The 24,985-nt window shown below is 44.9% G+C and overlaps 1 protein-coding gene across 2 annotated transcripts in view; it reads right to left on the minus strand.

The window, feature by feature from the left end:
- The window catches only part of mast4 (microtubule associated serine/threonine kinase family member 4), a 65,677-nt gene that overhangs the window by 20,767 nt on the left and 19,925 nt on the right, over positions 1-24,985 (minus strand). Inside the window, exons 4-12 of one of the 2 annotated variants that reach the window (XM_079734945.1) lie at positions 20,235-20,266; positions 5,513-5,601; positions 4,756-4,825; positions 3,628-3,706; positions 2,931-3,070; positions 2,702-2,777; positions 1,582-1,791; positions 853-954; positions 330-462 (exon numbers count right to left, since the gene is read on the minus strand). In XM_079734945.1, coding sequence (XP_079591071.1) covers positions 330-462; positions 853-954; positions 1,582-1,791; positions 2,702-2,777; positions 2,931-3,070; positions 3,628-3,706; positions 4,756-4,825; positions 5,513-5,601; positions 20,235-20,266 — 931 coding nt within the window. Of the gene's footprint in view, positions 1-329; positions 463-852; positions 955-1,581; positions 1,792-2,701; positions 2,778-2,930; positions 3,089-3,627; positions 3,707-4,755; positions 4,826-5,512; positions 5,602-20,234; positions 20,267-24,985 lie in introns of both variants that reach the window. The other variant, XM_079734944.1, reaches the window with a different exon arrangement.

Below are 24,985 nucleotides of genomic sequence, written 5' to 3' on the forward strand. Positions count from 1 at the left end.
AATTGAGAAAAGGAATTAAATTTCATAACTTACTGTTCCACAGATATTAACCAATCAGATTGCTTGATTTGAGCTACCCGTTTTATAAAAAGAGGTAAAGAGATACAGTATATATACATATATATTCTCACACACACACACACACACACACACACACACACACACACACACACACACACACACACACACACACACACACACACACACACACACACACACAGACACACACAGACACACACACACACACACACTTTATTGCAGCTTTGTGACTTTATATTAGTTTGGACCAAGTGGAGATGGTTCCACTGATTATGACTCCAGCGTCATACCTTCCAGGGGGTCTCGCGTGAGGCCCAGCTGGCTGATGATGTAGCGGGGGATGTCGGTCTTGATGCCCTGGCCCTCCTTGGCGTGGCCCTCGGCCGCCTCCAGCAGGTGGTAGAACTCCTCCGGGTCGAACTCCTGCAGAAACAAGCGCACCCAAACATGGTCAGCGGTACCATGGTGACACGTACATGGAGAGGCTGTGGCATTGTGTCATTGGTTGAGGGGCACATATACGATGGAATGACCAGAGGGGACTTTAATTAGCTGTACACGTCCGAAAACTGCTTTATTATAATTGAACATGAAAATGTATTTATTGTGAGCGATTCTGTTGAATGTTATGAATTACTGTTAAATACATGTCACTGCACTTTTCCTATTTCAAATAACTTTAGGAATGTGATTCTGGATATCATCTGATGAACCACTGAAAGAGGCGGACTCTTTGCATAGCAGACGATCACAGAGAAACACCGTCTCATTCTCCCGGGCGTGGCGGGAGACAGGAGTCACGTAGTAACGTACCAGGCATTCCAGGAGTCGCGCAGGCCGGGCGATGATGATGAGGAGCTTCTTCACCAGCTCTTTGATGAAGTTCACCTCCTCGCTGTCAGAGCGCTCCGTGGACTGCATAGAGGGAGACGAAACATGGACATGCTCGGTTCAAACATGAGCGAGCCGGTCTGACTGGACTGCGAAACAGACAATAGAGAACCCAGGCACACTCTTCATCTTACTTCAATCCAACCAGAAAATAACATCACACCCAATTATCTGGTGCTTCTCTAGTACTGGAGACCAACATTGTGAGTAAAAGCCGTCTTGCAGAAATGCAGGCGTTGGCCTGCATTTTAGATTCCTAAGAGTAATGTTTTTCTCTTTCTGGTCTTCGCTTTTCTAATGTTGGTATGGTTCTGCCCTCATTGTTGAAAAGAGATGGTTTGCCCTAGTAAAAATGTGAAAGCACTTCCTAAAACGTGAGACCCTTACACAAGGCATTGGAGTGAATAACCTTCCCATTCTAACATAATTATATCCATTATAAGCCGTGGTGCCGTCTGCTTATGGCTGCACATTCAAATAGGGCAACTTATAACAACACCAACCGCAACAGATTTCACTGCAAAACAAACCCACTCAATACGTCCAGACTGTGCCTGTGAAGACGAATACAACCCATGATGCCAAGAGCCCACGGATGAAAGCCCTCAATGATCAATACCTAAACGGTGAGCATCCAGACGGGCGCCTCACCTCCTGGAAGAGCCGCTCCAGCTTGTCGGTGAGCTCGCAGAAGTAGCTGGAGGTGATGTGGCCCAGCCGGCTCTTCTCCAGGCAGTCCCGGGCCAACTCTATGATCTGGTGGTGGGCGAACCCCAGCACCCCGTCCGCCAGGGGGAGCACGCTCTCCGGGGAGCTGCTGCGGATCACCTCCAGGATGCGCTCCTCCATCTGGGCCGTGGCCTGGGGAGGGAGGAGGAGAGGGGGAGACGGGGGTTAGGTGATTGAAGGGCAGCAGTGCTATGCTTTTCGAAACAAACGTTAGCCACGAATGCATAGAAGATGTACAGATGGCCAGAACCCCCTCGATCAAATTGGCTTCTGTTTTAATAATACGTTCTCACGATCAATGTTGAATTTTTACAGTGTGTTCCGTTTTCCGATTGATTTTCCCTTTTAGGTGAGTAGCATTGTAAGGGGAACGAGGTACACTTCAGCTGGAAATGATAAATGAGGTCCCACTGCAGTGATTCCAAAATCCAAAGAAGCCTCTTCAGATAGTTCTCTGTTGGGTTTGGCTTATTTTAAAACAGATAAAAAACAGTCCCGGCCCTTGATTCTGATTGGCTCGAAGCTGTTAATATACTCTGTAAATACTCTGTAAACATCCATTTTAAGTATTAATGCGCTGCCATCTCAAAGTTTGCTCGCCTATTCAGCAACCATTTTGCTGTCTTGATGAACAATATTGCTTGGCGGAAGAATGATGATTTGTCATCAATAAATAATGGCATTTTTTGTTGCTGTGTGTTTATTTTGTGAAACCGCACTAGGCAGTCTATAGAAACCATTGCAGTGACGGTTTCAAAAAAATCAATAAGCTACTTGAGGCGTCATGATATCATGATGGGATGTCGGTGATTCTTCAGTGATTTAAGAACAGCTAGGAGGCAGGTTGAACACAGGTTGATTTTTACTTTATGAAGGGGTCCATTTCATTCGTTCCACATGGTATATGGCCATGAAACCTTTCAACAACCTGCTCGCCCCATCTGTAGTGTACTGCTGGATGTTTGTTTTTGGTCCGGGCTCCTACTGAATGACATCGTTACGCTTTACGCTTCATGGAGGACAATAAACAGTGTGTGCTCACCTTAGGGAAGCGTTCCTTGTACACATGATTCATCATTACGATCTCATGGTCGTAGCAAGACGGGGACCTTCCAGGGCTGCCAAACAGAATGACACTAATTAATATCGACAACATTTTGCCACTTAAATCACACATCTATATACTTTGCGGTCATGCATACTTTCATCCGGAGCGTCTTCAGCGCAGACACACGATATCATGGTGTTATTATGGGATGTCGGCGGCGTACCTGAGGCTGCGGGAGCGCGGCCGCATGGGCGCGGCGCGGCGGCACTCGTCCGCCCCCCCGATGCTCTCGGTGCAGAAGTGCTTGGACAGGAAGTGCAGCTCGTCGGGGGTGGGCTGGAAGGGCAGCTGGTGCAGCTTCTCCTGTGATGAACAGGACGACTGCAAATGAAATGAGCATACATTGGACCGGACCAGAGGGACACAGAACCCCGGGGCTTTCACCGCAAACTCGTCGGTTGCCGGGTCGTTCTTGGGAAACTGCCGGTCGGAGCACTAGCCGTCGCCAGGGGTGACGTAGGCCGGGCAGAGCGGGGACTTTGATATCCGTTCCGCAGGGCTCCATCTTTGTATTGTGTTGTTGCGTGCATTACCAGTAGGTTTGCACGACGATGAGGTGCTTCCCTGTGTCCGTAGTGAGTTTCGTCGAGTGATGGTGAGGTCGGTTGTGTGGGGTGGGGAAGTGCAGGCTGTGTTTTACTCTCCCTGAATTAATTAAGCAGATCGTTTTAACTACAGGACGGTGGATACAGCTCTTTCTGATGGATTTCTCCTAGTGTTTGCTGTAAAAACACCCGTGAGGTCTCTCTCTCCATCGACGCCTCTGCTAACATGAGGAATTGACTTCAGTCGTCCTATAAAACGGTTTCTACTCTGCTCCCCGGTTCTCTTGGAGGGGGGGGGGGGGGGAGGCGTCTCACCGAGACCGTGGAGCTGGGGGTGTTGGTTCCATAGCCCGACGAGGGCAGGGAGGCCAGGGACCAGCGGCGCCCGTCGGACCTGGTAGGCGACGACATCATCATATCGGTTACTCAACTCAAATAAATCAAACGAACGCTGCCTCAATGAATGGCATGGAGACGCTCCAACAATAATAGACCTTCTTCAGAGCGGTTCATCTCAGGACAGCCCCAGCTGTCGCTCATCATACTAATTAAGGGTCTGCTCCTTTGATGTTCCAGGGCACTGGTGGCAGACTTTTTAATTAGTGTTATGAGGGACAGCTGTGTTGGTCCTATGACGACGACACTGGGAAAACGGTCTGCCACAGCGCCAGGTATGGACGTCCCCATTAAAGACGCTTCCATTCCATGTAGGCGTAGCCGTCTACAATCCTAGAACTAGAGTTATGATAACTTACTATCGTTCTTTCTTTAAAGATCCAGCACTCCCCAAATATAATGGGTAACACATAACTTGGAGAATAACGTGATGTACTTGATGAAAAAAAAAACATCCATCAATCACTTATACTGTAGCTCAGGACTAATTAAATCCTGGCCAATGAAATCGGAGGTACAGTGATCAACACATTGATTGGATGACATGGTAGAACAGTTAAACATGTTGTAGATCACCACGACAATGGGGTTCAAAATGAGTGCCATCACGGGGGGAGAAGATGCGATGTACGGGGGGTTTATGGATGATAACCTAGCGTGGGTTTACCTGTCTGCTCTGTGGAAATGACTGTAGTTCGTCATGAAGATAAAGGAAACAGAAAAGTAAATAGAGCATAAAGACTATGTAGGAAATAAAGAGGTTTTAATTTGTAAAGAACAGATAGTATTTCTTTGTTGGGGAGTGGGGAGCTCTTTATCAGTCACACACTGGAGTGTTTGTAGCTATGTTGTAGCATCATGATTTTATTGGAATTTGACCGCCGCAGAAACTTTAGAGGTTTATTTTAAACACACACAGAGCGGTGTGGAACGACGGATGAAACATAAGCCAATTCCAGAACATTCAAAGTTTTAAGATTTGTATATATATATTTTTACTTTATCTGTTGCACTTTTCCAGACCATAATATGCAGGAGAGTTCTTACCTTCGGGCGAAGGAAAAGTGAGCAGAGGCACTGGGAGAGAAGTTCCTCGGACTGTCTTGAGGGCTCGACCCTAAGAGGAGGGATGATATTTCATGCAAACATATTACCACCCAATACAGTACGGTTCATACGCAAGTCCACCAACTCAGTTATATTAATCAGGGCCAACTTGTGAAAATGAATAAATCCCTATATAATATACTTCAATTTGTCATTGTCATTCATAAAAACACATAACAAAAAGTTAATTAATAACGGTTGGTTGATTAAATAAATAATTTCAATTACAAGGTACAAATTATTAAAAAAAATGTTTTTTTAATCATGAATCTCTTTTATTCAAAGCAGCTTAAAGTGAAATGAGATACATTTCATCAAGGAGCAGTTAGCTAATCTTCTTGAAGCTCTTTTAGAATGTCTAAAAGGTTGATTGCAGATACTGGGCATCAAACACGCAACCTTTCGTCTGCCAATCGAACAGGACAAGCCACACTAGCCACCGGAACCTCAATGTGATATAACATGAAGATAATGGGAATAAATACGTTTATCCATGGGGAGCATTGTTGGAGTGTGCATGGGTGTGTGAGTGTATGTGTCCTTGTGCTTATATGTTTGGTATTATGTTTAGCATTCACTTTTTATTATGTTTGCATTGTTTGTAAGAACGCCCTCGAAAATGAGATGGTACGTCTCAAGGGGCTATCCTTGAAATAAAGAGTAAGCCAGTCAGTCAGTCAGTGTGTGTGGTTCCTACCTGTGAGTGATGAGAGAGGGGAGTGTGGTCGGGGTAACGCTGACGACTGCCCACTTCCTATCAGGCTCTTCCTGTTGCTGGTTCGGCAGCTGTCCACACCAAACACAGACGTAAACAAATCAGACGCAGTGCTCCACCTCAAGTACTCTTCTGTCCAGATACATATTATCCTCCCTCCCCTATCAGCACAAAATGGACAAAGCCTGGTTTCCAGAGAGACACAGAGAACCAGGAATAATAATAAAGTTCCTGTAGAGGCTAAAAACTCAAAGCCCAGAGAGTACGAATTTTCGCCTCATATTTGTAGTGCCACCCAAAAAACAAATACAATCATATTGTTGTTCTGGGAGAAACGCGTAGGGAACATAGAATGTAAAGCAGGGCTGTTTTCAAACTGTCCCGACGTGGCCGTGTGCTTTGGGCTGGAAGGAAACAACATCTTCTACACCGAGCCAGAGGAATCCAACACAACGCCATTAATGATTATAGTAAAACCAACACCCACAGTACGTTGGTCTCAAACATATCATATTATTATCCATGTGGTTCAAAGCAATCAAAATAAAACTCACATGGTTAGCATGGTTGGTGCTTTTAAGTGTACCACCAAGCCATGAATGATTCTTGAGTCATCTCATTAAAGATGAGGGAAGTGGCTCAGAGAGAGACAGAGACACTTTACCTCTGTCTTGTTTCATTTATGTCTACATTTCATAGTGTGTGTGTGTGTGTGTGTGTGTGTGTCTTGACATTTCATAATGAGTTATTTGTTGGGTGTGTGTACTGAGCATCACAGCAGATGAGGTTTGGATGCAAACCAAGAGATCTGATGTCTGGATCCTAGATGTCTTTATATTGAACGGCTCCATACCGTCATAGGAGAGGTTCCAGTCCCTCTGTGTCTTTATATTGAACGGCTCCATACCGTCATAGGAGAGGTTCCAGTCCCTCTGTGTCTTTATATTGAAAGGCTCCATACCGTCATAGGAGAGGTTCCAGTCCCTCTGTGTCTTTATATTGAACGGCTCCATACCGTCATAGGAGAGGTTCCAGTCCCTCTGTGTCTTTATATTGAACGGCTCCATACCGTCATAGGAGAGGTTCCAGTCCCTCGATGTCTTCATAATGGATGGCTCCCTACCATTCGTTCCCGGTTCATATTGCACACACCAATGAGCGTTTTGTTTCTTTTGTTCTTCGGCGAACCAAAGAGAGAAACAGTACGTTTGCGTCACGCTGGATTTGGCAATAGAGAAACACCCAGCTGGTCTGACGATCAAACCAAGTTGAAATCGGTGTGAAAGTCACTGGCACCGCCGTGGTGTGAAACAGCGTTTCAGAATCAGAGTACAGCGCGAGACGTTCAGCAAACTCACAGTTTTTTTTTAATTAGGTGACCTCTCAAAAATGGTGTGCGCCCCACTTTGTTATTTGCGTTTGACCTTAAGCGAGATTTCCCAGGTTTGCTCTAGATCCAAGGTGGTACAGACCGAGCAACAGCAGGGTAAGCAGTAATAGGTCAACTACAAGGTCAAATATAGATCATGAATCACCAGAGTGAGGGAGGATATTTTTTGTGGTTAATCTTGTTTTTTTTGCCTCTGAAATATAGCAGAATGGTTGTTTGCTCGCAATATGCCACAGGAAAAATGCTTAAGACTTAAATAGGGCTTCAGACTTAAGCCATTAGTATGGTGGGAAGATGCATGGTATCACGGTGCAGAGAGCTAGAGGTAGAGAAATAGAGAGAAAGAGAAAGCCTATGTTCAGGTGACAAACTGTGCTCAGATTCTCTCATACATTGCTAAAAGACAAGTATGCACACATATGCATCCCAACAATTCACACTCAAATGACATATGCCTTCATCTTTCTAAGGCAAAGCTGAACAACCACAAGACAAAAAGAATGGTAACACTTTACAATAAGGGTACATTAAGAAACCATGAATCAACATTAATTCATTTTTATATTGCTTTAGGGCTATGGAGAGTCATCAAAGCATTTATAAATGAATACCTTACATAAAGACCACTACCCTAGGTAACATGAACACCATTTGTCAATTATTACTAGACCCTTAGTTCACTGTCAATTAACCGTTAGTTAATACTTATTACCGCATTAACTAGTGTTATTTAACCTCTACTGAATGCACCCCTATTGTAAAGTGAAATCATGTGAGGACTGCGGAGCCTTTCCAGGATTACCTCAGACATGACGAGCAGCCAGGGAGCGATGCCCCCACCGGATGTACACAGAGCCCCATTGACTATTCATTAGAGGTGATCAGGCGGATTTTGCGACAAGGTCGACTTTATATACCTTCAGTGACTTGTGACGCCTCACTGCCTCATGATACAGAGAAGAGGAGCAGCAGAGAACATAACGTTTTGAAGATGGATTCAGGAGGATATTTGACTTTTTTTGCATTGCCACAAATTTTGTAAAAGTAATAAATAAATGACATAAGTGTACTGTTCTGTTCAGTCACTTTTTAACATAAAGTAGTTGCATTGCTAATCAAAGTTCCACTTGACTTCCAGCCAAAGTTGGAAGTCCAATCCCTGTCCAAAAGACAAAAATGCCAAGAGCCTTACGCAACCCAGTTGATCGGTTTACCATCGATGCAACGTAGCAACAGAGCTAATCTCATACCACAGGTACTTAGATTTCACAAAACATACACCTTGAAAAGCAGCCAGCAAATAACACCAAGGGTAGACAGGTGTCCAGTCAAACAGGATCAGATTTAATATACTCTATTTATACCTCCTCACTGGATTACATCCAGACCCCCCGAAACACACACACACACGCACGCACGCACGCACGCACGCACACACACACACTTGGGATTGGTCATCACAACGTCACATTGCAATGACGCCTCCATTTTGGAAGCAAAGGAGCATTCAAATCTCTGTTATTATTATTTTTGTTTTAATGTCGTTTTTCGTAATTGGTTATTTATCTTGCAAGTATTTGTCGATAAGGGAAGACAGTTGTTTTTTAAACTTCCACAGCGTTTGTCATGCAAGACGTGGCAAAACAATGTTTTAATTTGCCTAGCTTACAGTATTTTTATGTTGGCTAAAGACTACAACTCTCTTGAGACCTCTCAATATGGCGGAGCATCGCCAACAAACAACAAAATCCATGCGGCATTCTCATGGATTCAAAACACTGTGGCTTTGACTTGAATACAAAAACACCTTTCATTACAGAGCGCTTAAAGGCCACTTCCAAAGGAACCACATTCCATAGGAAAGACACCAAGCAGAGACTTTTGGAACAGAACTTAAACACAAAAGACACAAATACTGGATAATGCACCGCTTCAGATGACAACTGTGGAGTGTGTTTGGATGATGGCTGTTGTACATTTTGCACAGGTTAAACCACACATCACCCCACACCCCCACAGAGATCTCCTACCCTGCTCTGTATTGTTATCATCTCACCCTGTGTCCATGGGCTATAGGAACCCAATAAAAGCCCCCTAGGTGACGTGTAGCAACTGACAGTGTTGTTACACTGACCAATCAACAGCTTATGATGTGCTATATGGCTTGTACGTGCATTTTCAAATGAATCATTGGATTTTTGGTTGCCACATTGGACTCAATGGTTGTGGTACTGAAAATCACAAATCAACACATAAATACAGCAACCTAGGGTAACAAAAAGGTTGTTTGGCCAAATCTCAAATGAGAATCACAGTGGCACTTTCAAACACACCAACGTCTCCCCATAATGACGAACCATTTCACTATGAATCACTGAACAATAACCACAGAACCATTTGCTCATTGTTCATTATGATGGGACGTGTTCCCGCGCTATAGGCTGAGCTCTGAGCAGACAGCAGCTCAGCCAGTGTAGGTGCTGATGTGAGGGAAGGGATCGTCTCACACAGCTTAAGGCCGATGAAGGAGCCGCGGGCGGAGATGATAAGGCAGAGGAAAGTAGGCCATGTTCTACTGCGGACATGTGAGACTCCTGCTTTAAATAATCTTTTAGAAAAGGACTGTTTTAAACCAGACAACACAATAGCACAGGTGATTAAGGACTGTCGTGTTCTGTCAGTGCATTATTTAGCAAAACAAAGCCAAACTAATTCATTCATTTATTCATTAATTTCCCGCTATTTAGAGACTGAAGATTTTGAAGAGTGACTATGTTAAATTAAAATGTGTGAAAGTTAAAGTGAAAGGGCTTTGCATTGATTCTGTTCTGAATTCATCAACCTTTCTTGTGTCCTCCCTGTGGGAAAGCGAGGCGAGCATTTCTTCATCATTGCTTAACCTTCCAGAGTATTGCTTTGAGAGGTTTAAGGTCACATGACAAGGAACGACATAGCATTACTAAGCGTATTATGAAAATGGTCCCACACCCCATTAAGTTAATCTTCTTCCTTTAAATCTATTCTAGATTCTCTCACTCATTAGGTTTGGAAGGAAAATATTTAAATGTTATTTTTTTATATTTAACTGAGACCCATTATGTTTATACAATTATTGCATTACATTTATTATATATTAAAGTGCTTCACCTGAAAGCAGATTTCTTTTAACAACTCATCCTTCATAGACATCTTTTCAATGTCTTAAGAAAATGAATCACTTCATAACTGTGGGTTACCAAACAGATCCAGTAATGGTACATAATGTCCTAAAAAGACTCAATGTATGCTAAGCTCTTTTGTACTAAAAAATAGGTCAGGCCATGGATTAAAATAATGTGCAGTGAGCAGCACTGTAAACAGTATCCACTGATCATGAAAGTATTTAATAAACCGGTTCAGCAACACTACTCTTCAATCCAATAACACTCATCATTTCTGGAACACGGTCCCCGGTAAAAAAACAAATCATCACGTATCGTCTGATATCAGAAATGTGACGATATAAACATCCATTACTGCTGCAGACTTAGTGTTCATCTTGTAGAAACTGGATAGAAACAACCGTTTTTCCTCCCGTCTTAAACACACAAATTTGAACCGTCTGCATGGAGTGCGCCCCAGCCCCTCCGACCCAGCCGTCCCAGCCGAGGAGCGGACCGGAGACCACCTCCCCCGAGGAGATCGACCCTCCTCCAGGTTACCTCTTGGAGCGCCGCAGCCTCGCGCCGCTGAAGAACTGGGGCATGTTGAAGTTGGACAGCAGCGTCCACAAACCGGGGTCGGACATCGCCTGGTCTGCGTCGTCACGGTGACCGCGGGACGACAGAGCCAGACTCCCAGGAGGTCCTGACAGACCGGGTGAGGGGAAGTCCGCCGCGGGGCTCCTTGGGGGGCTGGTCAGGTCCCGCCAGAAACGGGGAGGAGGACGACGCCTCTGCTCGGGATGGGACGGGGTCGGCGCTGGGGGGGTCTACGGCCAGATGGACCCATTCAAAAATGAAACCAGCAGGGAAGAGGGCGCTCCGTCCTCTGCTCTCCCGTCCTCCTCGCTTCAGAGGGAAAAAGTAAATCCGTGGGGGAGGAGGGGTCTCAGAGAAGCGCGCGGCCGACGTGAGCGAGCCGTCTCCGGTGTTGCTGAGGATAGGACCCCCTCCTCTAGCTTCTCACGTTGTGTTGCCGTCCCGCGCCGTGGGACTGAAGCCCCAAACTCTTTTGACATCGCGGCTACCTCTGCTGCCCCACATGCTCTGTATCATGTAACAGGCATCTTCCATTTCACATCCAGGGAGGGGGGGGGACGGTGAGTCAGAATGCTGCTGCATCATCAGCAGACACAGCCTTCCTACAGTCTGGCACCCCTGCATACAACGCTTAGGTCTGGAGTATTAAGCAGCTCTTATATTTGAAATGGGCTTTTCCATGAGTGTGTGAGTGAGTGTGTGTGTTTGTGAATAAGCTATGACACAGAATCGCAGATGTATTGCAAAATAAAACAACTGTAATAGCTTGGATGTGTGTGTGTGTGTGTGTGTGTGAGAATAAGTTATGACACAGAAGTATTGCAAAATAATCCAAGAGTAATAGCTTAGACATGTGTGTGTGTGTGTGAATAAGTTATGAGACAGAATCACAGATGTATTGCAAAATAAATCCATTTAATATCTTAGAGTGAGTGAGTGTGAGTGTGTGTGTGTACAATTCACACCAAACAATGTATTGAAAACCCAACAAACCTCGACTGATGAGCCTAACAAGGCACTATACTCCCCCTGTGAAACGGTGACAATAGTTGAAACCCCACAAAGTGGGCCATCGATCGCGTGAGTTGAATACGCCAAACAGAAGAAGGAGAGACAACATGTTCATTGTTGTTTAAGCTGGCGTCTGGGGAGCCAGAGGAGCACTGTGATGATAAAACAGGATGGGTCGTAACTAGATAAGTGGTCAACTTGTAAAGTTTTTACAATGGCCATGTTGGGGCTGGGGGGCAAAGCCAGTCCACACCATCAGGGAAGAGAAGGAGTCATACATGTACGGTAAATAAAACTATTCTATTGCAGACTGTCTCAGCAACAACTCTTCAAACTGAATTTTTGGAATACATTTTGTGCGGTCTGTACTTACACTACACACGCTACCAATACATGAAGAAATCAATTGCTCGCATTCAGGATTTAGGATCACATCATATGATCCTCAACGTTGTGTCAATGTTTCAGACAATTGGTGCAATGTTACAATTTTAATCTTAGAATAGGACTGATTAAAACAATTGCGATAAGTTAACCAGCTGCTCCTGATGCAGCAGGTTAACTGATGCACCAGACCTCCTGAAACGGTACACCAGCAAAACAACCCTGACACCAACATGTTCCACTACCACCTCAGCCAAGACTATAAAATATAATTAACAAGCATGTCAGGGCACAAGGCCTGCTACCATATCAGGGTGTCCACCAAGCTCTCTCCACCAGACATCATCTCTCTGCAACAGCGAAGAGGACTCTAAATAATATAGACTCTGAACCGGTCACAGCTTTCCTTATTTTAAGACCTTTCCACCTCAAAAGGGATGAATTAATAAATGAAAGAAGCATGACCTTGACTGTATAAATTATAACTGCTCCACTTTTCGCTGGATCATAATCTTTATATCTTCTTCTTCATATATTCACCAGCAGAGGGAAACTGTTTTGTTGTTTTCAGTGAAATCTAGGTTGGCTGCCTTTTGGGCACAATTTGTGACATCACATCTGTGGAACCAATCTGGGTCCAGTACAAATGTATGCAAATTGAAGATTGCGATCTGGTGAGCTGAAAGGATGAGTGGAAAATAATAGACGACTCGGCGTTAGTTATAGAAGACTGATTTAATGTAGACAACCAAATGTGGACTCCCTCCATGCATTCATACTTGTTAATGTATTCTAGGTCTTAACAAGGTATAGAGGAAAATATTCATTAAACTAATTAGATGATAGTAAATATGGCTTTAATCCAGAGAGAAGATGTGACTGGACAGCTTTGCATCAGGACTATTCATATGAAGCCTATAGAATACATTTAAAAAAATATCCATCCATCCATCCCTCCTTCCATTCATTTCAAATGCATAGGTACTTGATATGCTGGCATTTGACATAGGATACTTAGTGCGTACCAAACCGAGTTAGGCTGGAGTTGCGATATTTCATCATCTATTAATGATCAAACTGGAGTGGCCTATTAGTATTTTAATTATTTTTGTACATAATGAGGATACAAACCTTTAACCACGGATGCACTCACAAATCATCTAATAAGAAGGTATGAATAATAAAATAAACAGCGCCCATGTATTGAATCTGAAGGCATTAATTCAGTCATGCAGTCATTTACCACTATATCACTACAAATTTTAAAATAAATCCTCGAAAGCATCTTCTCTGGTAAAGAAGGCAGTTCTTGCATAAAGTGCATATGCTACCGCAATAACACAATTTTTTTTTAGGTAGATACATATTCCTAGTGTCCGTTTTATTTCATCAAGATAAAGTACTGTGAGGCTTGAGATAAGAAACCCTGTGCTTCTTCCCAAGTAATCCATCATGACCAAGTACACTGTCCAAACAACTGGAAACTAAAGTCATTCTCACAGATTGCCAAAAAGGTGAAGAGTACTGTACCGCTTTGCTTCTAAAAATACTGAAGGGACCTTTTGCTTCGCGGTCCGCAACGATAGCCCCATAGCTGCATCATCACCCTCACAGTGTCTGCTTCTTAGAAGTCATGACGCAGATGCATTGCAAAATGAAACTAGTGTAATAGCTCAGACAGGCAGGAACACACCTGGGTCGGACAGACGGGTACAGCAGCAGACGGGTACCCCCCTCACCCCTGGACACACACACACACACACGCACACACACACACACAAGTTCAAGGTCACCGAGTAAGCCATTTGGCTGGTGAAAGTGTGTGTTAACAGCAAGGGAAAACTGCAAAACAAGCACCAAGGACTTAAGAACAATGCAAAAGATAGCTGCATATGCTACAAAGAAAGTAAGTGAAACAACCACTGCAAGGGTACAGAACAACAGGAACCAGGAATGAACAAACACTGAATGGTGCAATTACATCTGCTTAGACCACGGCCAGGGAACAATGTACCCAGTCCAATGGCGACTCCACACCAAATTCAGGATTATCGCTTAAATTGCAGACTTGATGCTTTGAGAAAATCAGTGAAAAAGAATGTGATGAAAGGAATCTCAGACCATGGAAATACTTCTTGGTTGCACCAAAGATTGACCAAAAGCCTAAATCTGAAATTGGGCTTGAAAAAAAGGTCTTTTTATCTATTATTTCAATATCAGATCAGGTCAACGTAAGACTAACTATTAGAAATCATGTATTAAGAGAGGACATTTCTTTTAGCAGATTGATCATAGATACTAAATATATGAATAAATATATGCCATTTGGCAATACTTTTATCTAAAGCACATAATCATGTTCTTATGGATTGCCCGTGGATCATGGGGCCCCTCCCCCCGTGTTCTTCACGCCATGCTGTAACAGTGGAGCCAGACCGGACAACGTGACTCTGTGACACAACGTGATTCACCCATGGGGGGGAATTAGCGGGAACGTCCCACTCCCCAGTAGCTGGTGGTTTCAGTCATTCAGCTCTTTCACAAGAGCTCCCACCGCGTCACGCGTCATGTAGCGACGGCGAAAGCCATGAAATTAAGAACCGCGTCCCCCCAATTATACATCAGCCCTCGTTAAGACACGGCAGATAACGAGGAGCAGACGTAAGACCATTTATTTCTGATGGACTTTTAATCAAATCAAGTCCATTTTATCCTCTCCGTATTCAAACAGATTTGGTGAGCATTGGCCACTTTGATGTGTTGGAAATCCTACTTAACACATGAAAGAGGAGCGTAAGCCCAAATCACAGATGGGGGTTGGGTGGTTTGTGTGTGTGTGTGTGTGTGTGTGTGTGTGTGTGTGTGTGTGTGTGTGTGTGTGTGTGTGTGTGTGTGTGTGTGTGTGTGAGTGTGTGTGTTGGGGGGGGGGGGCGGCAGAGGATTATATAAGCCTCAGTGTGTCCTCTTTCCTCCAAACTCAATTTCAATGCCAGCAACCAATTTGGGGACGATCACAGCTATAGCAAATAAAAAAAGTAAATGGAAGGATTCCACCGAAGTGGTTGACTTTATTTTTTCCCAGAACAGACAAATTAAAGACCAACACATCAAGCAAAACAAACCCGTTATCTGCCAGGTCTGTACCTCTCCCACAACCCAGGAGCACTTCACACACACACAAAACAGAGCAGGTGGACGACAACACTTTGATCAACAACGAACCCCCCCCCCCCCCCCCCCCCCCCCCCCACCGGAGGGCTTGTGGTGGGCTTACCTCCAGAAGTGGAACGCGTGGAGGGGACTGCACGGGCTGCAGGGGCTAGTGGGGGTGGGGCTCAAGCTCCGGGGGGTCAGGCTGGAAGTTAAACGGTAAAGTGCTGGTAAATAGCCATCCCTTTACGTATGGCGTACATAAACCGTACGCCCGACCACCGCGTGCAGAAGGCTGGGTGTTATTATCAGGGCTGTTTCTGTCTACTACAGCAGGGTTGTTTCGTGTAGAGGTTCGGCTGAAAGACTTTCTAATGATTCATCAAATCGATATATCGATTGATGAATCGCTGAAAGGTCGTCCGTACACACGGCCCACTTCAAACTGAAAGTACGATGCTAAATGTATTTGAATGATAGCTATGCTTTTTTTTTTTTACATCAATTTCAATTCTCCTTGTGTGAAAACGTCAACAACTTTCAATGGATTTGGTTTCTATTGTTTAAGCTGCGTCTGCTCTGAATTTTTTTAATTATTCAAACACAAAACGAAAATGATAACCATAACAAAATCTCCATGATCGGACACAAATGAATTCATTAGAATACATTTCAGTCGTCACGGTTACCCCATATTGTAATCAACATACACACATGAGGCTCCTCCTTCTACGGGCTACAGACTAATACTTGTTTATGTCTGAAATAAAAACAGGCTAAATAAACTAAAAACTAGTTCTAAACAGAGGCCAGCATCGCCATTCGTGTGCCAATCCAGGCAAAGGGTATTCCACAGCAGAGGAGCTCTAATGCGTTGTGGAACACGTTTCATGTGCGTGCCTGCTGTCAGCCCCTACCAAAACAAACATGTCAGTCATGCATCTGCTGCATGCATTTCCATATAAGCAGATAATCACCTCGGCTCCCTCTTCTATCTTTATCTAGTATTCACATTTTTTGTAAACATACACACACAAACGCATGCGATCATGCATAATGGACACTGTCATCCCAGTCTTGGGAAGCAGGGTACAAAGGATTCCTAAAATCATCAAGACTTCCCTCCGCTAGAAAGGGATGCTACGGCTAATGCTAACACTGCGCTGAGCTCTGAGGATGGGAGAAATGAAAACAGCAGAGGGACAGAGAGAGAGAGAGAGAGAGAGAGACGGAGAGAGAGAGGAGAGATGCTACCGCAGAGGATTCACCGTTCAACACCACCTGCTTCCCATTAAGAGAGAGAGAGCCAAACACAAATACTCACTCTAGCGTCAGCCCTGGGATTCTCAGCCTCTCACGCTGGGCTTTCATGGCTTCACTGCGCTGTTGGTTTCCCCCGCCGCAGACATGCTATACGTCTCAGTCTACCCGCCGCTGACAAAGAGCCGAGCCCAGCCACCACAGAGCACTGAGGCAAGCACGCTCCTCTCTCTCTCTCTCTCTCTCTCTATCTCTCTCTCTCTCTCCGTGTCTCCCCCACCCCCCACCAGCAGAAAGAAATGGGAGGAGAGGATAAAGGGGTGAGGAGGAGGAGGAGGAGGAAGAGCAAGATGGGGGGGGGGGGGGGGGAAATCTTGTTTTGGTGCTTTGAGCGTACCACCTTGGGGCTGTCAGATGAGATTGTCGGTTGCCCGCAGAGTGCGAAAGAGAGAAAAAGACAGACAAGTGAAAGAGAGAGAGACACAGACAGAGACTGGCAGACAGACAGACAGACAGACAGACAGACAGACAGACAGACAGACAGACAGACAGACAGACAGACAGACAGACAGACAGACTGAGGCTGGCAGACTGACAGACAGACAATGACCCGAGAGAGACAGAGACAGGACCACAGTGCCCCCCCCCCCCCCCCCGTCATTCCCCAACACGTGCCCCCCAGTCTGCTTTATAAACACATGCTGCATGTGTCATTCATCCCAACCCACCCCTCGTCTCCAGGCTGCTGATTGGCTACCGGAGGGAGTGTGGCGTGCTAGAATTAATGCATTGGATCCTTCATCTCACCCTGTCATTCCCGCCGCTGTCACCTTGACGGATCGCTAGCGTGAGCTCAGTGATGCCGCTGTTACTACGGAGATGATGTCATCGCAAAGGGTAAAAAAAATTAAATCATAATGCGCCACAGCACCTGTCACTCACACACACACACAGACACACACACACACACACACACACACAGACACACAGACACACACACACACACAGGGCTGATTCCTCTGCGTGTGTGTCCTCCTTCAATCAATAGCCACGTCTCAGCGGAGCAATGCAGATCTTTTCGTAATTCCACTGAGTTTGAACACCGACGGTGTCTGCTGTTCTTTTAACTGGATCAAACTGGAACCAACACCAAAAGGGGGTGTGTATAGTGTGTGTTTTGGTGCAGTTAAAAAGAGGGCGTTGCCACGCAGAGCCGAAGGGCTTCATGACGTCGCTCGCGGAGCCCGGGGCCACACCCCCCCATGCAGCACGGTCCGCGACCACACCGGATACCTCCACTCAAGGAAAGCACTGTGTCCCTACCACCGCTGTTCTGACAAACTACTGGGCACAAACAAACAATCAATGGTCAATCTCATCTGAAGTCACTGCCGAATTAAGATAGTATTAGAAAAATTATCAAAAATATTGGAATACTTAAATGGAATGTATACAGATAGTAATCAAAGCTTCTTAAGGAACAAATAGGAAATGAGCTGAATCGTACCAAATGGAATTGAAACAGGACAGCAGCCCACTGCCTTACTCTTGGCACCTATTCACTGCTCAGCACCATGTACAAGTTGACAAGAGAGCCGGGGACACTTAAAGACTATAACAGAACCTCATCACTGTACCATAAGTCGAGATGGTTGAAAGTGTGAAACTAGGGCAAAGCGGATCAAGTGAGAAAGACACAGAGAAACAGAGACAGATAGAGTGATATGGCGCATTTCGTTTATATTCCTTCAATAAAGCTTTGTTTATTGAAGGAAATGTCGCGCAAAAGTTTGCTGTCCTTCTTGGACGTGCTACATTGTTGCTTTTTGATATGGCTTAAACCCCGCCCTGCCATAAGGGTACTGTCGGCGATGGAAACACGAGCCGTAACTGAGCTGGGCTATACCACACCCTCACTACTGGGCTGAGGTGTACTGGGTCTGAAGTGCACCCACCGGTGGGAAAGGGTCAGAGACAGAGAGAGAGACAGAGAAAAACAGATGGAGAGAGACGGAGCTAAAAATACATAAAGACAGCAATAGAGAAAGAGAGACAGAAAGAGAGACAGGGAAAGACAGAGAGAGAAAGAGAGAGAGAAAACGAGAAACAGATAGAGACAGACAGAGAGGGACACAGATAGGAGAGAGAGAGAGAGAGAGAGAGAGAGAGAGAGAGAGAGAGAGAGAGAGAGAGAGAGCATGAGAAGGTGGATATGGAGCAGGTCAGCCAAGAGGCCCCTCGGTGACCAGGTGCCAAGCGGCGGAGATCGGCCCTAGTTCTTGACACCACCCAGCCGTCACACAGGGCTGAGAGCAGTCTGCTGCTCGTTACTTTGTTTTTTTGTTATTGGCGAGCACGACCGATGAAGCGCAACTTGGCAAAGTAAGAACAATGGTGATAAAAGTACTAGTTTTGTATAATGCCCTTGCTAATAACCCTTCCTTCCTCCTTCTTAATTCCAGTCAGGAAGTGTGGGGTCAGAGCCACACTTCCTGACTGGAATTAGGAGTTTTGGTCATTGTTTGTCATTAATTGTGAAAATATTCATCATCATTGGGAGACATTGTTGTGTTGAATCTGCAACAGTGTTTGAAACTGAAACAGTGTTTCTCATGAAAGACGTGGCAAAACAAACTGTAAATTTTACAGTACTCATTTGGGTCCTCTCAACATCTCAGAAAAGCCATGATTATTTCTGGTGCACATGGACACTGCTCGTAAACGTATTATTACTACTTTAGTCTACCATGAACCCTGGTACATCAGAGTAGCAGACCCCTATTTAGAGTTGTGAGCGACAACTGTGTTTGTCCAAAGCCGTCGCCTGTGTAAAGGTCTTTAATGAGGTTTGCTGCCGTGAACACCTTTGCTAATGTCATTAGCCTGCAGGTATTAACTGGGTCAAGCATCAAACGATGACCCACTGCCGTGTTCCATGCATGCTTTCTAAAACATCTTCAAAACCTGACACACTTTCACGCTAATGTCTTCTTGATTCATCCTGCTTATGTCATCTTAAGAGCAGCATTGGTTATTTATTTCCTCGTAGAAATGTTCTTGAAGACTGACAACAAGTAGTGACGGATCCTAGTGGCACGGCTTCAGCATCCCACGAGAGGTCACAACAACCTTAATGGTGTTTGATTGTTGGTACGTCAGGCCTTCAAAGCACAACGCCTGCAAGATTTCCTTGAAAAGGGGCGCAGGGAGGCCTCGGTAACGCGGTTAGCTCTTGACTTCAGTGATTGCGTTACGCTTTGATGACACTGCTGGTGGTGGTGACAACAACCGGCCAGCGGGTTAAGGGGTCTTCACGTGGGGGTGACCTTGTTCCCAGTTGTTCTCCACTCACGTCCAGAACAGGGGGCTTAAAATGAGCGTTGACGACGAGAGGGGGGGGGGGGGGGGGGGGGAATTCCGGGCAGGTTCCGGAGCGGGCGATACCCCTTTCCGTATTTGTTTCTGTTGTCAGTACATTTCGGATATTTCATAGTCAACTTCTTTGTCCAAAAAAAAAAAAGTTGTATTCTTATTGTCCAGTTGTTATTCTGTCCTCTCCAGGGACTGTTTGCTGGCGTGGACAGCTGATAGGATGCAAGAGAAAGGAAATTGCATTGCGGTCGACCGGGATTACCCCAAAGTTCATGGCCCTCTCCCAGCCCTTGTGTGGGAGGGACAGCCTTGGCCGAATGACAGCTTTACCCATCGTGTTAGAAAGAGTGTAGAAACAAAACCAGCCAACAGGTGTACGACAATCGGAGGTACTTACAGACTGCCTCTTCGTGGAAGACTCAGCTCTTTCTGTGAATGAAAAGAAGAACAAGAGAAGAAATGAACTGAACAGCCACAACTGAATCAACTGCCAACCTTTGAGACATTTAGGACAAGCCTGGCCTTGGGTGTGGCCCCTCGGATCTTTGTCTGAAAATCGGTTGCTAAAATGTGATGAATGGTCCGTATTTGTTATTTTTGTCAGCAGAAATGTTAATATTTGGCCTCTTCTTTAATATAAACAGGCTCAAGGGCGGTGTGTGTGTTTCCTTGGGAGACTTGCCTTCAGTTTATGCAGTGCTAATTATCAAGGCTGAAACGCTTCTAATGAACCCCAGGGAGGGAACATGGCCTACAAACTCTAGAGAAACGCCGGACTAAAATAACATATCTATATTTTCAGAATAAACTGATAAACTAATACATTTTGTAAATATAACTGATATATATTCAGCTTTCTGCACATCAACCTTCTGTTGATGTGTATTTAACACCATTTATGAATGTCAAACAATAGGTGGTTTCAAATAAAATGAGAAGATTACATATTTATGTAATATCTATAATGCGTATGAAACATAAGGTCAGTTGAACTGAATTAAGCGTTTAATGACGCTGTCATTCAATCTGGTAGTGAACACTGCCCTCTCCTGTGATCCCCTCATTTGGTTCCCCTGCCACAAGCCCCTCATTCCCAGCAGTGTTTCTGCCATTTAGATCAGTTCTGTCTTCGTGGTTCATTCCTGGGTCTTTGAGGAGCCAGATCGAACTTAATAGATTCATTATAAAACAATAATAATAATTGGAATTGTACAAAGCTGAAGGCAATTAAGTTGGGGTTAAACCTCGATCAGGTTTTGAGGGTGTAGTCATAGAAATGTGTTCATATTTGGTTTTCCTGACATTTCAACATCAAAAGCATGCTTGAAATGACAGAGTTGGGCGAGTTGGTGAACTTCAAACACCTCAATTTCCGTGCCAAACTAAAGTTCATACAGTTATTATCACAATAACCCCCAACCCTATTTCTATTCCTTCTTTCAACTGACTTTTCATCACACTTCCAGCTCCACTCAAGGGTTTTTTATTTGACATGCCAAATTAAATGTGTCTCTTTGATCTACGGGATCCATTGGAACAATTGGCAGCACCATCGTTATATTGTTATTAAAAAGTCATTGTTGGGCGACAACAAGAAAAAGCAAGCAGACAATGCACATCTGCAGGGGTCACAATTTTACGCAGAAGAGATGTTATATTTCCTCATTTTGTCGCCTTTGTACAGCACTTGAAGTCTACATCTGCTGCTCTTCTGATTGGAGTCTTTATGAACTGTGTTAGCCAATTAACCTTCTCTAAGGTGCAATGCAGACCCTCTTCTTTCGGTCAGCTCTCTTTATAATGCTTTCTTTCCATCGATGGTTGTGTAAAAGCTATTTGCATTAAGACACTAGATATAAAGCAGTCTGAAAAAAGGACACTCAAATTTCAATGATAAGCCTTCATGACGAGGCTATAAACAAGGATGGCTATAAACAAGGCTGATAAACAAGGATGGGCATAGTCAAAACATGAATTCAAAAGAACAGAAAGACAAATTCAGAACCAGAAGCTATTGAGGTGAAATAAGCTGCCCTTGTCCTCCACCAGAGGAGGCTAACGCGCACGCTAAGCTAGCCAGGTTCTTCCTTCTCAATGGAGACGATGGTTATGTAAAGGCTTTCTATTGAACATCTCCTGAAAGACTTTAAGGCAGAGAACCAGCCAGTGTTCAAAGCCTCTGCAAGGCTCAGGGTGGTCTTATGCCGCACACGCACACACACACACGCACACACACACACACTTTGTTGACAAGTTATCATTTTATAATTGCACAGTCTCTGGGAATTGTTTGCTCTCGCTGAGAGAAACTGATTTCCCTCTTCTTCTTTATCCACTTTTAAAGAAGGCAGACTCTGTTCTGTTGCCAGACTTGTATACTCTTCAAAATTGCTTACCATTTGCTTTAAAGATATATAATTTAGGGGTATTGTTTGGTTGAAAAACACACAACTAAATATCAAATATATTAATTACTATGATACATTAGAACTACATAATTTTTTTTCATTTTAGCTGAACATATACAAATGTAGATTTGCTCAATGCCAAAATCCTAGAGGCTGATAAAAAGAAGAAAATATTTGACATGTATTTAGACCTTGGATGAAGCAGTAGAATGAAGTGTGGCATCACTGCGTAGCGTTCATTTCTCCATCTGTCAGACCCTCATATAACAGGGGGATGGTGAAGCACCTGTTATTAACAAGAAGGTGATAAATGTGATGTAATCACTACAGAGACTGGCAAGGTAGCCGTCAAGTCTGCCATCTAGCTTTGATAGGAGTCGAACAATATGATTGCCGAACGTCTAGGTCAAGGTGCCAACCAACATACTGTGTTCATTTTACATCCAAATTTAATAACAAGGATTTTTGAAAACAACGTTCACAAGCCAATCAAAATCGAAAGATTAAAATCATTTGACCCCTCTTAAAGTTTAAAACTGATGAATTTAACGCGGATGCCAAGAATGTTTTTCAAAAATAGAATGTTCCTTTCAATAAAGACCCAATTCTTTGGTAATTTGACCTACAGTATCCTTCCAGCTAAATTGTGCTATATGTTAACCAACAGCTAGGATCACTCTGCTGCCACTATATGACCCAGACAGAGTCCCCTTCACATCCAGACATAGGATCAACACCTCAACCTGTTCTTGCACACATTATTTCAGAAATTTAAACTTAAACAATATGTATAAATATACATATATATATATTGTGTATAGAATAGTTTAGAATAAAATCATGTTTTGAGTAGACATTCAACTCCTATACGATCTCCTGTAATCAACAAAATAATCAAAAGTTACTCCATGCAAACAGCATCATACACAATCCTCCATTCACTGTATTTCACTGAAAGTCACATAATCTGCATCAGTCGGGGTTCCCAACTTCATTCCTCCGGCGCGTATGAACGCACGCTACACATGTGCAACACGCACACACACGGCCACTGCAGCCCCCCCCCCCCCCAACCCTCTGCTCACTCACAAGTGTCCCCCCCCCCCCTGTCCACAGGCACACCACAAACTACCGCTACCAAGCACAAAGCACCTACTGTTTTACCGCATGACTTTCGAGTCTCGCTCCACACAGCGGAACAAGCTCTGCAGCTCCAGGGATTGATGTGAGAAAAGATAAGACGCATTCTGTTTTTTTTTCCCTTCCCCTCTCTCCCTCTCCCTACCTGTAGCCCTCTCCTCCTCAGGATGCTCGACTCGTCCATCGGAGAGTGAGGGAGACTGTGCGACTCCTCACCGGCGTCTGGCTACACCGCGCCGCTCTTCCGACAGCCTACGGACCTCCCGTCTCACCAATCGCACGCACATCCCTTCTCCGGGCTACATCGCAGCTCAGCGGCCGCTTCTAAAAACACCTCCACCCTGAACTTCTGTGATTGGAGGACGGCAGTCAGCTGATGCCTCTTTTTTTTTCCGTTGCTGCCTTGTCTCCTTGTTTCACTCCTCTACCAACTTCCCAGGAGGGAGAGCAGAGGAGAGGGGAGGGGAGGGGGAGAGAGAGAGTGTGAGAGACCGAGAGAAAGAGAGAGAGAGAGAGCAAGACAGAGAGAGTGGCATAGAGAGAGGGAGAGAGAATGACAGAGTGGAGAGGAGGGACATGGGGAGGAGAGAGTTGAGAGATGAGGTAGAGAGAGGGTGAGCGAGACTGTAAAATAGAGAGAGAGCAAAGGGTGAGAGAGATGGGGAGGATACTGAAGAGGGGGGGAAGCCGGACAGAGTGCGAGAGCGAGAGAGCAAGAGGAGAGTGAGTGAGAGAAAGAAAGTGAGAGAGCGAGATCAACCTGGGTAACCACTACGAAAGAGAGGGGGGGGGGTGTGCTCCCTGAAGAATAGAAAGAATAGCGACGCCTGCAACAGAAGGGTATGCAGCCACTGGTAAGCAGGGGGGAAGCGGATATCCTCGCCTGAGCATTGTTCTGCCTGAACCTATACAGAGACCCCCGGCATCCTGCAGCCAGAGGGGACTTCAATGGTGGTGGTACAGGGCCGTGAGCCACTTCGCACGGCTGGGAACCAGAGCGCGCACCTGAAGGTCAGGGGGTGAGAGACCCACTCGACCAACGCCATGCAGGGCACCTGAAGCCCTACCGGAGAGTGAAAGAGGAAGGGAGGCATCTGCCAAAGTGGGAATTGTGTGAACCCCTGAAGTGTTCTGCAAGCAAAGCGTCATGCCGGGCAGATAAATGCACGTGTGAATCGGCCTCTCGGCTCATAAGAACAACACTGTGATAAATGGGATCAGCGGGCTGAACCGGTTTGACGTCCTACCGTACGTTTACGGTAACTCATTTAGACCTAGATTTTGTTTTCCTCCGAAGAAGAAGCTGTCGTTTCAGGAACTGTTGCGTGATATTCCCAACCGGACGGTAATTCCCAAGAAAACTAAGAGTTTGAGTTGTACTTGGAAGAACAGAGTCATGTTTATTATTATTAATACAATTTATTCATCATTGATTTTCCCCCTAGAACTGCGTATCACTTCCTTATCGCAAAGCTTTCAAGTCATTCCAAAGGGCCACCACCAACTTCACACTGACGTTATTTCACAAGCCGTTTCCATTTGTGGGTCTTTCTCCATCCCCCCCCCCCCCACCCATCCATTCTCTATTCCCTTCTCCGTC

The sequence above is a fragment of the Pollachius pollachius genome (assembly GCF_949987615.1).
Source record: "Pollachius pollachius genome assembly, chromosome: 4".
Lineage (NCBI taxonomy): Eukaryota > Metazoa > Chordata > Actinopteri > Gadiformes > Gadidae > Pollachius > Pollachius pollachius.